Genomic DNA, 14,398 nt, shown 5'->3' on the forward strand with positions numbered 1-14,398 from the left:
GTTAGGGGAACAACAAAATCACAGGAAAGTGGACACTGTCACAAAGCTCATCATGAGGTGAGACCTATGTAGTGGAGCCATGAGAGCAGGGGAGGAGATCTTGAGATCAATGGCAGAAAAGGTGCCATGAGCAACACTGAAGTGTGTAGGAAAGTCATCATTGAGGAGACATATCAAAGTCTGTAATAAGTTGGCCAATTAGAAGATCTCTAGTCACAGGGGGTGGTCTGCACTGAAGTTCCCAAGGGGGAGATATGAGGGCGGGAGTTGCTGTATTAAGGTAGGCAGTTCAACATTAGGAAATGGCCTACCTGGAGGGAGGTCGACACTGCAAATAGTGATTGCTGGGGATCATTTGCACTCATACCGCTATTGCTTCCAGTTTGGTAAGAAGGGGAATCCAGTCATTAATGATATCAGTGCGAACAAAAGTGCAGACCCCTCTAGATGCTATCTCGGTAACGGCACAGTTCTGACAGAACTGTCCGATAACCATCAAACATTTCAGAGTGGTCATCACGGAAGTGCATATCTTGAAGAGCAAGACAGAATGGAGAAAAAAGGAAACTAGTTGTATTTGCAGTAGGTGACAGTAATATCCATTGCAATTCCACTGGATTATCGAGTGGTGAGAGTCCAGGTTAGACACAAAGAAGCCGAGCAGACATCATGTCATCGGGTCAGTGGTCATCACACACACTAGGATAGGGTGACATCCATAAAAACTGGATCTGATTTGGAGTGAGGAGGGGGTGGAGCTCCCCTGGGATGCCAGGGAAGCCTCATCCTTGGACTTGCACTGCTACTGCTTCTCCTTCTCCTCCTCCTCCTCCTCCTCCTCCTCCTCCTCCGTTAGAGGGTGGGAGGAGGTGTTATCATTAAGGGAGCAGGTGGCAGCAATGTTCGGATTGGACAGAGAGCGACATGCTTTGGGACCTTTGAGTGTGGTTCCCTTGTCCGACCTGAGGTTGCAGGCTTTCTATCTTGAGAATGCCAGGGAGGGGTGTTCCAAGAGGGAGCCCTGTCCCAAGCAAGAGCCAGAGGAGAGGATTTCTTCTCTGGCTGAGGAGGAGGAGGAGGAGAAGGAGGAGGAGGAGCAGTTCCTTGAGGGGAGGAGATGACATCCATTGGGGAGGAGGAAAGGGAAGGGAGAACCGCAGGAGAGGGGGGACAGGACCAAGTATAGGAGGGAGAAAGGATGCAACAGAGGCAAAAGTAGAAAACACTGACACACGGTGGAGTCAGTCATATTGCTGACGAGTATCACTATAAGATAGACGATCCACGGACTTACAGTCTTGTATATTCTTTTCTTACTTGTAAGCAGGGCAGTCTGGTGAGCATGGAGAGTGGTGGTCATGACAATTTACACACACACACACGGGTGGCACAACACAGCGACTTCTCTCATGGAATGGGTATCCAGTCACCACACAGTGAGTCTGCCTTACGGCACGAAGACATATATCCAAAACGCAAGCACCAAAAGCACCTTGTGGGTAGCAGGGCGTATGGCTTCACACCACATTGGTAACACACAACTTTGACCCTCTCTAGGAGGATACCCCCTCAAAAGCCAAAACAAAGGCACCAGTATTGATGCATTAGTCTTTATGATCCTTCTGCACACATCTAATGAACTGAATACCGTGTCGTTTCAGATTAGCCCAGAGTTACTCATCAATTTGAAGTATGAGGTCCCTACTAAAAATCACTACCTGGGCCATATTCAGAGGCTGATGATGGGCAATAAACACCAGGAGATCGCCAAGATGATCACAAGCACGAAGAGCTGCAGACTGGGTGGCTGAAGCAGCTTTGATTAACTGGAGATCCAACCACATCATGCCGAGAGACTCCACCAAACTTGTCCTTGATATTCTCCACAAAAAAACGATGGCTTTGTGGTGGTGAATGTGTCTTCACCCATCCCAGTACAGACCAGGTAGTGTGGACAGTGTTTCATCCTAAGATGGCAAACCCGGCTCTTCTCCCAGGGTGTGACCAGGAAAGGGAAGGTTGCAGGGTCATACAAAGCAGTAGTCAATGATCCGGTACCATTCTCAAGACAGCCATTTGAGAACAGCCAGATTTTTGCTGCTTGATCCACTTCATGCACCAAGCATCTACCCTGATACCACCCACTCCGAGCAGGGGCTCTCCCTATGGCCGCTACCCAGCCACAGTATGTGTCGTCCGGCATGGCGGCTGTTGCCAGGGATGCTGATGCTCCAGGATGACAAGCAACCACTCCTTGGCATACATGGGGAAGCAACAGCTCAGGTATCAGTAGTGTGATACCTCTGTTGTCAAGGGGCTCAGCCTGACGGATATATAACAGCTTCACCACACAGACTTTTAACACATGCTGGTGACCTAGCAGGGCAGAAGGGGGGCTATGGCAAGGAAGGAAGGGGGAGGAGGGGGGGGGGGCAAGGGGCAGAAAGGGCAGGGCTCCACAGCGTGGACATTAGGGAGGGAATTCTTCCTCAAATGGCTCACACTGGAGACAGAAAATCTACAAGTGGAGATCAAATAGGCAAAAGGAACGAAACCGCAAGGAATACAGGGAGCCACATGGATAGCTAGATTGACATAGATAAGAATGCCAAGAGAAGGGAAGGAAGGGTCAGCAGAGTAGGAGTGAGGATAAGGATCGAGGGTCACAGTGAAGGAAATGCAGCCTGGGAATGAAGAATGGGCTGCAATAGCTCAGGGCCCAATGTGTGCTGAGCAAAAACTCATGAAAGAACAGTGAGCCCCTGGGGGAACCCATTCCTGAGAAAAAGGGATTTGAACAGTCTGACAGACAGACAGACAACAAAACAATCCTATTGGGGGTTCCATTTTTACCAACTGGACTAAAGAACCCTAAAAATAGACTGTACAAGGAAGCATAAAGTTGAAATAGCCTATCGAACATCACACACGATCTAAAACTAGAAATGCTTTTCACGAAACACTAAGATACATCACTATGAAACACTTCTGAAGCCAATAGCTATGTATGGAGCCACAACCCAATCCCTAAAGGCACACAAAAGGCTTGTCAAAGAACTGGAGAAAAAGAGCACAGAATCATTAGACCACCATCCATGGCATCCAATTACATGAGTAACATCCAGCAAACTTGATCCAATAAGGAATCCACCGCAAAACAGAGAGAATTACAGACAACCTGCAAAAGATGTGTAACAATTTTAAGGTACCTCAAAATAATAGGCAGGAACAGGTTAACCAAGAAGATCTTCCACTTTTTTATTCAACTCCGAAATCCACAATTCTCTAGTTTAGAAATAAAAAATTCTTGAACTCCAACAAATAAAACCCAAAGTCACTTGCTACAGGAATCTCTTCCAGAAGTCGATGTTGAGGAATGGCTAAACCAAGCTGAAGGAAATAAAAAGATGTGCTGCCCCTTGAATGATGGAGAGCAATCACGCCCATTCACAAAGCATGAAGGATATCTAGGCTTCAAAGAAAGCTTAGTTCTCTGCCAAATGTAACAAGACTTAACATGGTCCTAGATATCTCCAGCAAAATAAATGATGATGATGATGTAGTTATTAAAAGACTAATTATTGATTAAAATGTTCTTTACCAAACAGGAAGACAATATCATGGAACACTGTCTATACTTACTACAATGGTCCACAATAAATATGTCAAAATGTAAAAAAAAAAAAAGGCTAACAAATCAATATGTAGATACTCCCATTGGCTTTCATTGGTAGCAGACACTAGTCTTCATAATATGTTCACAGGCCAAAACTAGTAATTTTCGAAATTGGTGAAATACAGTTGTGATCTTGACTGTACATCATAATAATGTTCTATTTAATATAACTGAATACTCTTATTCAGACTGTGTCTTCACTGTTAAAAGTATGGCATATGCCACACCAACTGAGGTGCTGGAATGACACCACACATATGTTTTCAGCAGTCTCACACAAACCACAAGTCATGTTCCAGTGGCAGATTTCCCATCCTTTCCAGCAAGTCTGGCCACTGTTTGTTCCTCAATAACATGGAGAGGATTTACAAGTTGGTGCTCACAGAAAGATATTCAGGCATCATGATGGCCTGACGATGCCTACAATGTCTTGGCAAAGTATCACACAATTTGGATGACGCAACTTGGCAACCTGGCTGAATACCTGGTGGTGATCTTTCGAATACCCAACCAACAGACCGAATAAAAAAAAAGACTGAAAATTTCAGATGCCTTCCACGTTAATACAGGTAATTCAGAACAATTATTTAGTGTTACCAAAAACAGCTAAACATTGCAGAAGTATCTCTACTGAACAATTCAAAATTGAAAACATTACTCCAGTAAAAACATGCAAAATCACTGTCTGATATCTTTAGCTTCATCATGATCAGCCGTTTCTATCACAAAATGGCAAGGGCTCTTCAAGTCAAACATTCAGGTGCACTTTTAGCAGGCTCCTCCAGCACTAGTGTGATCTTGTCCTTATTTCACCAGTCTGGTGGTCTTCTTCTGGACCTTCATCTGCTTCCTGAACTCAACTGCATCACCAGTTTTGCCCACTTCTCATGTTTGCCTCTAGAAATGTGGCCAGCCCATTGCCAGTTCAGGTAGGCCGCCCTTTGCAAGATGTCCTTGATCTTTGGGAACGATCTTACATTACCCGACTTCAACATTTCCTTTTTTATTGCTTATTACATCTTGTACAGATCTTTATATATCTCTTGTGGTAGGAGTTTGTTAGACACCAACATTCTTAGCTTGTTTAATGAAAGAACACAGCTGATCACAACAGAATAAAATGCTTTGCTTCCTGTGACTGGAAACCAGTAGCCCTCAGAATTGAGAAAAATCTGATAAAACACACCAGATGTAGCGCACTGTTTGTTGACAAATCAATGCCACCTCTAACACACTATTTGGAGATAAATTTACTCTAGAACAGTTATAAAATTTTCTTTACACTACAAAGAGAACACCACCCCCACAAACAATTACATTCCACAAATTTTTACGTTGTCGTTTCAGACAGAAAAATTAGGGTATAGCAGAAGAAAGCAAGAACTTCTCTTACAGGCAAGAGACTCAATTACATTGTAAGATATACTTACCCACAATTTGTTGAAACCTTGTTGAGCAACTGACATTCCAGACATCATCTGACTGAGATTATCTGGGCTGGTAGGCTGATAATCAGGCTGCAAAAAATTTAGTCAACAATGTAGAACTACTGCAGCAGAGGCATAACAAATTGTTATATAAAAATCAGTGATAGTAAATTAAATTACTTACATGTTTAAAATGAATTCTCATACCAAAGGGACACAGAAGATTAACTTCTTAATGGCATATAATGCTGTTGAAACTTGACAAAGATAGTGTCACAGTTATATAGTTTCAGAAACAACAGTTCCTCTGACAAAAGCTGGACAGAAACGTAGGCAGCAAAAGCTGTAGAAATTATATGGGGCCAACCACATAGCTGATGTTGCCAAATATAGGTAAAGTTGTCAAAAATTTCATCCAAATTTGACATCTGCCTCACATGTCCTAAGACATTTTAAATTACACAAAATCGTTGAAGTATGCATGAGGTGATATGTCCATCAGACGAGAAAATAATCTTCAATAGTCTCATGGACACTATTCAAGGTTCTCCCATGTAGCAACATCATAATTCTGGTTCTCCATATCCCACTTTGAAACTCATCCATAACTACCCATAAAATACTATGCTTCACAAGCAATTTACAAATACATTTATATCTACACTCTGCAAAACACTGAAGTGCATGGCACAGGTCATGTACAACTGTACCAATAATTAGGGTTTTTTTCCATTTCATTCACATATGGAGAGCAGCTGTGTGCACGCTGTAATTATTCTAATCTCATCCTCACAATCAATAGGGGCTTGTTGTATATTCCTAGCGCCATCACTTCAAAACTGTACTTGAAACTTTGTTACCAGACTTTTTGGGATAGTTTACATCTATCGTCAAGATTCTTCCAGTTCAGTTTCTTCAGCATCTCTGCGGGACACCCCCATGGGTCAAACAAGACTGTGAGCATTCATACTGCCTTTCTCTGTACACATTCAATATACCCTGTTAGCCCTATTTTGTATGGGTCCCACACACTTGATTAATACTCTAGAACCACTAGAATGAGTAATTTATAAGCAATCTCCTTTCTAGATTGATTGCAGGTCCTCAGTATTCTACCAATAAATCAAAGTCTATCACCTACTTCACCCACGACTGAGCCTATGTGATCATCCCATTTCATATCTCTTACAAAGTGTTACATCCACGTATATGTACGAGTTGGCTGATTCCAATTGTGACTCACTGATATTATAGTCATAGAATACCATGGTTTTTTGTTTTGTGAATTGCGCAATTTTATGTTTCTGAACATTTGTTAATATAATATTGTCTGCAAGGTCATTAATATACAACATGAACAGCAAGAGTCCCAACACACTTCCCTGAGACACATCCGAAGTTATTTCCACATCTGATTATGACTCTCCATCAAAGATAACATGCTGCCTCCTCCTGACTAAAAAGCCCTCAATCCATTCACAAATTTCACTTCATAACCATAGGTTACAGTTAGATATAGTGAGAATTAGTGAAGTTCGGTGGCAGGAGGAACAAGACTTTTGGTCAGGTGATTACAGATTTACAAATTCAAAATCAAATAGGGGTAATGCAGGAGTAGGTTTAACAGTGAATAAAAAAATAGGAGTGCGGGTTAGCTACTACAAACAGCATAGTGAACACATATTGTGGCCAAGATAGACACAAAGCCCATGCCTACTACAGCAGTACAAGTTTATATGCCAACTAGCTCTGCAGATGATGAAGAAATTGATGAAATGTATGACGAGATAAAAGAAATTATTCAGGTAGTGAAGGGAGACGAAAATTTAATAGTCATGGGTGACTGGAATTCGTCAGTAGGAAAAGGGAGAGAAGGAAACATAGTAGGTGAATATGGATTGGGGGGAAGAAATGAAAGAGTAAGTCGCCTTGTAGAATTTTGCACAGAGCATAACTTAATCATAGCTAATACTTGGCTCAGAAATCATAAAAGAAGGTTGTATACATGGAAGAATCCTGGAGATACTAGAAGGTACCAGATAGATTATATAATGGTAAGACAGAGATTTAGGAACCAGGTTTTAAATTGTAAGACGTTCCCAGGGGCAGATGTGGACTCTGACCACAGTCTATTGTTTATGAACTGTAGATTAAAACTAAAGAAACTGCAAAAAGGTGGGAATTTAAGGAGATGGGACCTGGATAAACTGACTAAACAAGAGGTTGTACAGAGTTTCAGGGAGAGCATAAGGGAACAATTGACAGGAATGGGGAAAAGAAATACAGTAGAAGAAGAATGGGTAGCTCTGAGGGATGAAGTAGTGAAGGCAGCAGAGGATCAAGTAGGTAAAAAGACGAGGGCTAATAGAAATCCTTGGGTAACAGAAGAAATATTGAATTTAATTGATGAAAGGAGAAAATATAAAAATGCAGTAAATGAAGCAGGCAAAAAGGAATACAAACGTCTCAAAAATGAGATCGACAGGAAGTGCAAAATAGTTTAGCAGGGATGGCTAGAGGACAAATGTAAGGATATTGAGGCTTGTCTCACTAGGGGTAAGATAGATACTGCCTACAGGAAAATTAAAGAGACCTTTGGAGAGAAGAGAACCACTTGTATGAATATCAAGAGCTCAGATGGCAACCCAGTTCTAAGCAAAGAAGGGAAGGCAGAAAGGTGGAAGGAGTATATAGAGTGTTTATACAAGGGCGATGTTCTTGAAGACAATATTATGGAAATGGAAGAGGATATAGATGAAGATGAAATGGGAGATATGATACTGCGTGAAGAGTTTGACAGAGCACTGAAAGACCTGAGTCGAAACAAGGCCCCGGGAGTAGACAACATTCCATTAGAACTACTGATGGCCTTGGGAGAGCCAGTCATGACAAAACTCTACCATCTGGTGAGTAAGATGTATGAGACAGGCGAAATACCCCCAGACTTCAAGAAGAATATTATAATTCCAATCCCAAAGAAAGCAGGTGTTGACAGATGTGAAAATTACCGAACTATCAGTTTAATAAGTCACAGCTGCAAAATACTAACACGAATTCTTTACAGACGAATGGAAAAACTGGTAGAAGCGGACCTCGGGGAAGATCAGTTTGGATTCCGTAGAAATGTTGGAACACGTGAGGCAATACTAACCCTATGACTTATCTTAGAAGAAAGATTAAGAAAAGGCAAACCTACGTTTCTAGCATTTGTAGACTTAGAGAAAGCTTTTGACAACGTTAACTGGAATACTCTCTTTCAAATTCTGAAGGTGGCAGGGGTAAAATACAAGGAGCGAAAGGCTATTTATAATTTGTACAGAAACCAGATGGCAGTTATAAGAGTCGAGGGGCATGAAAGGGAAGCAGTGGTTGGGAAAGGAGTGAGACAGGGTTGTAGCCTCTCCCCAATGTTATTCAATCTGTATATTGAGCAAGCAGTAAAGGAAATAAAAGAAAAATTCGGAGTAGGTATTAAAATTCATGGAGAAGAAATAAAAACTTTGAGGTTCGCCGATGACATTGTAATTCTGTCAGAGACAGCAAAGGACTTGGAAGAGCAGTTGAACGGAATGGACAGTGTCTTGAAAGGAGGATATAAGATGAACATCAACAAAAGCAAAACGAGGATAGTGGAATGTAGTCAAATTAAATCGGGTGATGCTGAGTGGATTAGATTAGGAAATGAGACACTTAAAGTAGTAAATCAGTTTTGCTATTTAGGGAGTAAAATAACTGATGATGGTCGAAGTAGAGAGGATATAAAATGTAGACTGGCAATGGCAAGGAAAGCGTTTCTGAAGAAGAGAAATTTGTTAACATCGAGTATAGATTTAAGTGTCAGGAAGTCGTTTCTGAAAGTATTTGTATGGAATGTGGCCATGTATGGAAGTGAAACATGGACGATAACTAGTTTGGACAAGAAGAGAATAGAAGCTTTCGAAATGTGGTGCTACAGAAGAATGCTGAAGATTAGATGGGTAGATCACATAACTAATGAGGAGGTGCTGAATAGAATTGGGGAGAAGAGAAGTTTGTGGCACAACTTGACTAGAAGAAGGGATCGGTTGGTAGGACATGTTTTGTGGCATCAAGGGATCACAAATTTAGCATTGGAGGGCAGCGTGGAGGGTAAAAATCGTAGAGGGAGACCAAGAGATCAATACACTAAGCAGATTCAGAAGGATGTAGGTTGCAGTAGGTACTGGGAGATGATGAAGCTTGCACAGGATAGAGTAGCATGGAGAGCTGCATCAAACCAGTCTCAGGACTGAAGACCACAACAACAACAACAACAACAACAACAACAACACCCCATATGATTGTACTTTCGACAATAAGTGTGTGTGTGTGCAGTACAGAGTCAAATGCTGTTCGGAAATCAAGGAAAACTGCATCCTACCTAGTTGCATTGATCCAAAGCTTTCAGTATGTCATGCAAGAAAAGTGCGAGTTCGGTTTCACATGATCGATGTTTTTGAAATCCATGCTGGTTGGCTTTGAGGACGACACTCTGTTCAAGATACCTCATTACGTTTGCGCTCAGAACATGTTCTAAGATTCTGCAACAAATCGATCAAAGATATTGGACTGCAGTTTTGTGGATCACTTCTACTACCCTTCCTGTAGACAGGTGTGACACCTCTGCCTTTTTCCAAGAACTTGGCAGTTTTTTGTTCGAGGAAACAGCAAAAGATTATAGTTAGAAGAGGGGCTAAATCAGCCACAAATTCAGTATATAATCTGACAGGGATTCCACCAGAGCCTTGAGCTTTATTCTATTTTAACTATTTCAGCTGTTTCTCAACACCACTGACAGACTTATTTCACTCATCTCTTCAATGGTACAATGGTTAAATTGGGGCTGTTTTCCTGGGTTTTACTTTGTAAAGGAACATTTTAAAATAGAGTTAAGCATTTCAGCTTCCTTTTTGGTACCCCCAATTTCAGTTCCTGTCTCATTAGGGACTGGACACTAACTTTGCTGCCACTAACAGCCTTTACATGCGACCAGAATTTCTTTAGGTTTTGTGAAAGATCATTTGACAGTATCCTGAGACGATAGTCATTGAAGGCTTTATAAATTTCTCACTTGTCAGCCAAATGCATTGCATTTAGCATCTCTCTATTAACAGCCCTATGCTACCAGTTATGCAGTAATCTCCGTTTCTTTAGAAGTTTCTTCAAAGTGACGGTATATCATGGAGGTTCCCTCCCATTATGAAGTGTTCTACTGGGTACATATCTATCCACTGCATCATCAACTATACTTTTAAACTTGAGCCGCAGTTCCTCTACGTACTCCTGTCCTGTGGTGAAAGTTTCTAGTTCCTCACTTGAGATATGACACTACTGATTTTTTATCTAGTGTGCTGAACATATATATGCTTCTGCTTGTTTGAGCTGTCCTTTGTACTTTGGTAATCATTGTTGCCACAACAGTGTCACAGACATTGTTATCAGTTTTGATGTGGACATCCTCAAAGACATCAGGTCTATTTGTTGACATTAGATCCAATACATTTCCATTATGAGTGGGGACTCCTAACTATCTGTTCTAGATAGTTTTCAGAGAAGGCATTTAGTAGCATTTCACAGGATGGTTTAACAAAACTCTTTAATTTTCCCAATTGATTGGCGGACGATTAGAATCTCCACTGACAATTACTATATCATTGCAGAACTTATGTATAGTGAACTGAAGTTTTCTCTGAAGTTCTCAGTCATATCAATAGACCGTTTTATGCCCACACCGGATACTGGGTCTTACCCTATCAATCTCCCATGCAGCTTCAATTTCTATCTTCATGGATTTGACTTTCTTGTCTACAGCAACAAATTCACCACCTCCATTTCCCATTTGCCCAACCTTTCAATATCCACTGAAATTCTCCCCAAAAATCTCACTGCTATCAATTTCAGGTTTCAAACAGCTTTCTGCTCCTCATATTATGTGCGCTTCACTGCTTTTCAGGAGCAAGAACTCTGGCATTTTGTTGCAAATGCTTCATCAGTTAACCATTATTATCTGTGGGAGGCATTACTTTCGATCTTACATTGATATTTCCGGGTTTTCTACAGCTATTGTTTTCTGCCCGCCCCCCCCCCCCCCCCCCCCCTTCATTGAATTTTTATGCATGAGGCTGGTGGTCTTCTCAACTTTCTCTGCTAGTGGATGGAATGCTCCAAGTACAACTTCTGAACCAAGATGACAGCATCGTTTGTTCCAATGTGTGCCACAACATGCAGTTGATTGCACACTAATTCCTCAACAGCTGTTGCAATAGCCTCTTCAACATGTGGAATGAGACCCCAGGCATACATAAAGAGTGCACCTGGTGTCCTGTCCTGTACCTTACTGCCATTTCCCTACGGGGTTCAATCATTCATCATACGTTTGAACTGTCAACGATGAATAGACTCCTTCCCTTTTGTGTTTGCCTCCCCTTGACACCAGAAACAACAGGTTTCCCCCAAACAGGTGAATTGAGTCCCACTGGCTCAGTTTCAGTTAGAGTGAAAGACAACGCATCAGAATTTTTTATTAGGGGGTTGGTGTAACAATCCAAGTCCTCCCTAGTCCCCGTGAACCCTCTATAGGGCGCCTACCTCTACCATTGAAACACCACTCGGAGTCAAGTGGACAAGAAATAATTGGCCCCACACTTCCTGCAGAGGAGATACGACCCACATGAGAGGACAGTACTTGAGGTGTACCACAGGTACATGACTCTTGGGCGCTCTTCCAGTACAGCAATTCACAGCAGCTGCCAATCATTTGACATTAGTCAGTGTGATTTCCAGTTGCCTACAAATGTCACCCAACTCATTCCATGTTCAAGAACAGCATTTAGAGTGGGGCTGCATTTTGGCTGGTGCAATGTATGAAAGGACAGTGAATAAATAATTTAAAACTAAGCCTGCTGATTAGCTTTTAATAAGTTGGGCTAGAAACTTACTAATTTTCTCTAAGAACTGAAGCAAATACACAAAACAAAGATTACAATCAATACAACTGAAAAACCCACGGTAAAAATTACTAGTTTCCTAAAACTTTTTGAGGTTAATTGCAGTTGTTAGCAAACCCTAAAATAGAATTAATCTACAGTATATGTAGCAAATATACAGTTCTCTTTAAAGGAAAACAAGTTTTAACATAATGTGTTAGTTACAATATCTGCTACAGGAACTAAATCATAAATGTCAATTTACTACAAATTAGATTATGCACAGAACTATGCTACCTTCTGAAAATTCTCAAAAATGCTCATTTATTTGTACTGATATACAATGAAATATGTAATGATCTATTATTTGGCAGTAACTGTGAATCACAAACATTGATTTGCTATCAAATGAATTATACAAAACACTCTTAACAATAATTTACAAAAATAGTTTTGTAAGTGTCCAAAAATTCTCAAAAAAGATCTGCTTCTCACATAGGTGTACAATGGAATTAGAGAAAGATTGTTTTGAATGAAGGTAGGCCTACCGATCTCAAAAATTTTGAAAGAGCGCTAAATTTGAGGCTACAATTGACAACAACAGTACAAGTTTACCATGGCAGTAGGAGTGTTAGAAATTTCACAATATAACACAATACAAATATGTATTGATACAATCAATGAAAGAATATACAGAAGTGACGCCAACAGTAAAATGTGTGAATCTAGAATTTCAAATTGGCACACACATCTTGCACAAGTTGTCTCACATGAACTCCAAAGTTGTTTTGAATAATAAATAAATGTGTGAACTGCACCGATTTTTTACTCAGCTGTTTCTGTGCCAACTTCTACAGTGGCATGCTGAAGACGAACACTGCTGCATCAGTGTATCTCTCAGTCAAAATTGCATTTTCTACCTGTTACAGCTAACAATGCAATCAATCATTGCAAACAGTTAGGAAGTAACAATACACACACGGCAGAAGCATGTAACAGCAAGATACCAACAAAACAATCTTGCTATGTGAGCAACACTTTACTCATGCATCACTAATTAAAAAGCCATTCAATACACTAACTTTTAAAAATTATCCAAGTAGTATCATCCTCCGTTGCAATAGGACAGGGACAAATGAGAAAGGAACAAAAAATATCATGCATTCCTTAGCATCTGAAATTTATCTCAAAGCTACATTTCCCCACATCTCCCCTCTCCTTCCACCTTCAAATTACACCATTTCTTATAAACAAAACTGACCATTTGTCACTGAATATCTACAAGCCGGCATCCACCTGAAAACAAACTCATCACTTTTTTTCCACCACCATCTTAATCACCAGCAGGCAGAGTTGAGGAGGATGGTGCAAGACTCATAATAAGACTGTGGTAACACTGTCAGAAAAGGCTTTAATCTATTGTAAATAACAAAAAGAAGCACAACAAGAAAAAACTAATGTTCAAAATGAGTCAATCTGACACTGCAACTACGTTAATTGGTTGACATACGTAAGAAGCTGGAAATCGCCCTGACTACTGTCAAACAATAGGCATCTGCTGCAAATCAGTGTGTTGGAAGAGCTTCTGCGAACCGGCACCAGAGGTAACTCAAGTACTATTCTCTCCTATGGATCCTATCTCCTGTGCAGAAAGTATAGAATCTGTCATTGCTCATCCACTTTACCGCAAATGGCATGTCAATTATAGATCTTGGCATCCTGTGCAGGATGGACAGGGATGAGGAAAGACTCAAGTGTTGTATTGATCCCCCTAACCAACAAGTTTGAGCTGCTGTCTTTCACTGAAACTGAGCCAGTGGGACTCACTTCAACTTTCTGGGGAAACCTGTTTTGTAGTTGTCAAGCACAGGTAAACACAGAAGGATAGGGGATCTATTAACATTGGCAGTTCAAACGTTCGGCCTCGAGTGAACAGGATGCAATCAACTGCAGACTGTGGCACATGCTGGAACAAATGATGCCTGTTGTTTGGGCTCCGGGGTCAAACTTGTCATTCCATGACTGACAAAGTAGATTGAGAAGATCAGCCTTGCACATGGAGTTTAAACGAATCTCACAATCTGCAGGATTGTCCCCAGAACTAATTGTAGCCCTTTGGTTCAGAGTGAAGTGGAAAGACTTCGAAGGCTCTGTGACAAGGTAGCCCGTGACTTCCTGAACTTGTGCCATATGGTTGAGAACTGTACACTCTTCATCCAATCCAGATACTGACAGCTGTAGGAAACCAAGAAGAATCAGTGTAAGATTGATAGAAATGATTCCCCCACAGGTGAAAGTATCAAAATCCTATTGGTTAACTGCCAAAGCATTCGCAACAAAGAGCCAGAGTT

The 14,398-nt window shown here is 41.0% G+C and overlaps 1 protein-coding gene across 2 annotated transcripts in view; it reads right to left on the reverse strand.

Annotated features, from left to right (window-relative positions):
* Positions 1–14,398, reverse strand: part of LOC124711222 (protein transport protein Sec24A) — a 144,627-nt gene that overhangs the window by 82,912 nt on the left and 47,317 nt on the right. For both annotated transcript variants that reach the window (XM_047241181.1, XM_047241182.1), the window contains exon 6: positions 5,107–5,193. In XM_047241181.1, coding sequence (XP_047097137.1) covers positions 5,107–5,193 — 87 coding nt within the window. The remainder of the gene's footprint in view (positions 1–5,106; positions 5,194–14,398) is intronic.

This window comes from Schistocerca piceifrons, chromosome 8, assembly GCF_021461385.2.
Source record: "Schistocerca piceifrons isolate TAMUIC-IGC-003096 chromosome 8, iqSchPice1.1, whole genome shotgun sequence".
Classification (NCBI taxonomy): domain Eukaryota; kingdom Metazoa; phylum Arthropoda; class Insecta; order Orthoptera; family Acrididae; genus Schistocerca; species Schistocerca piceifrons.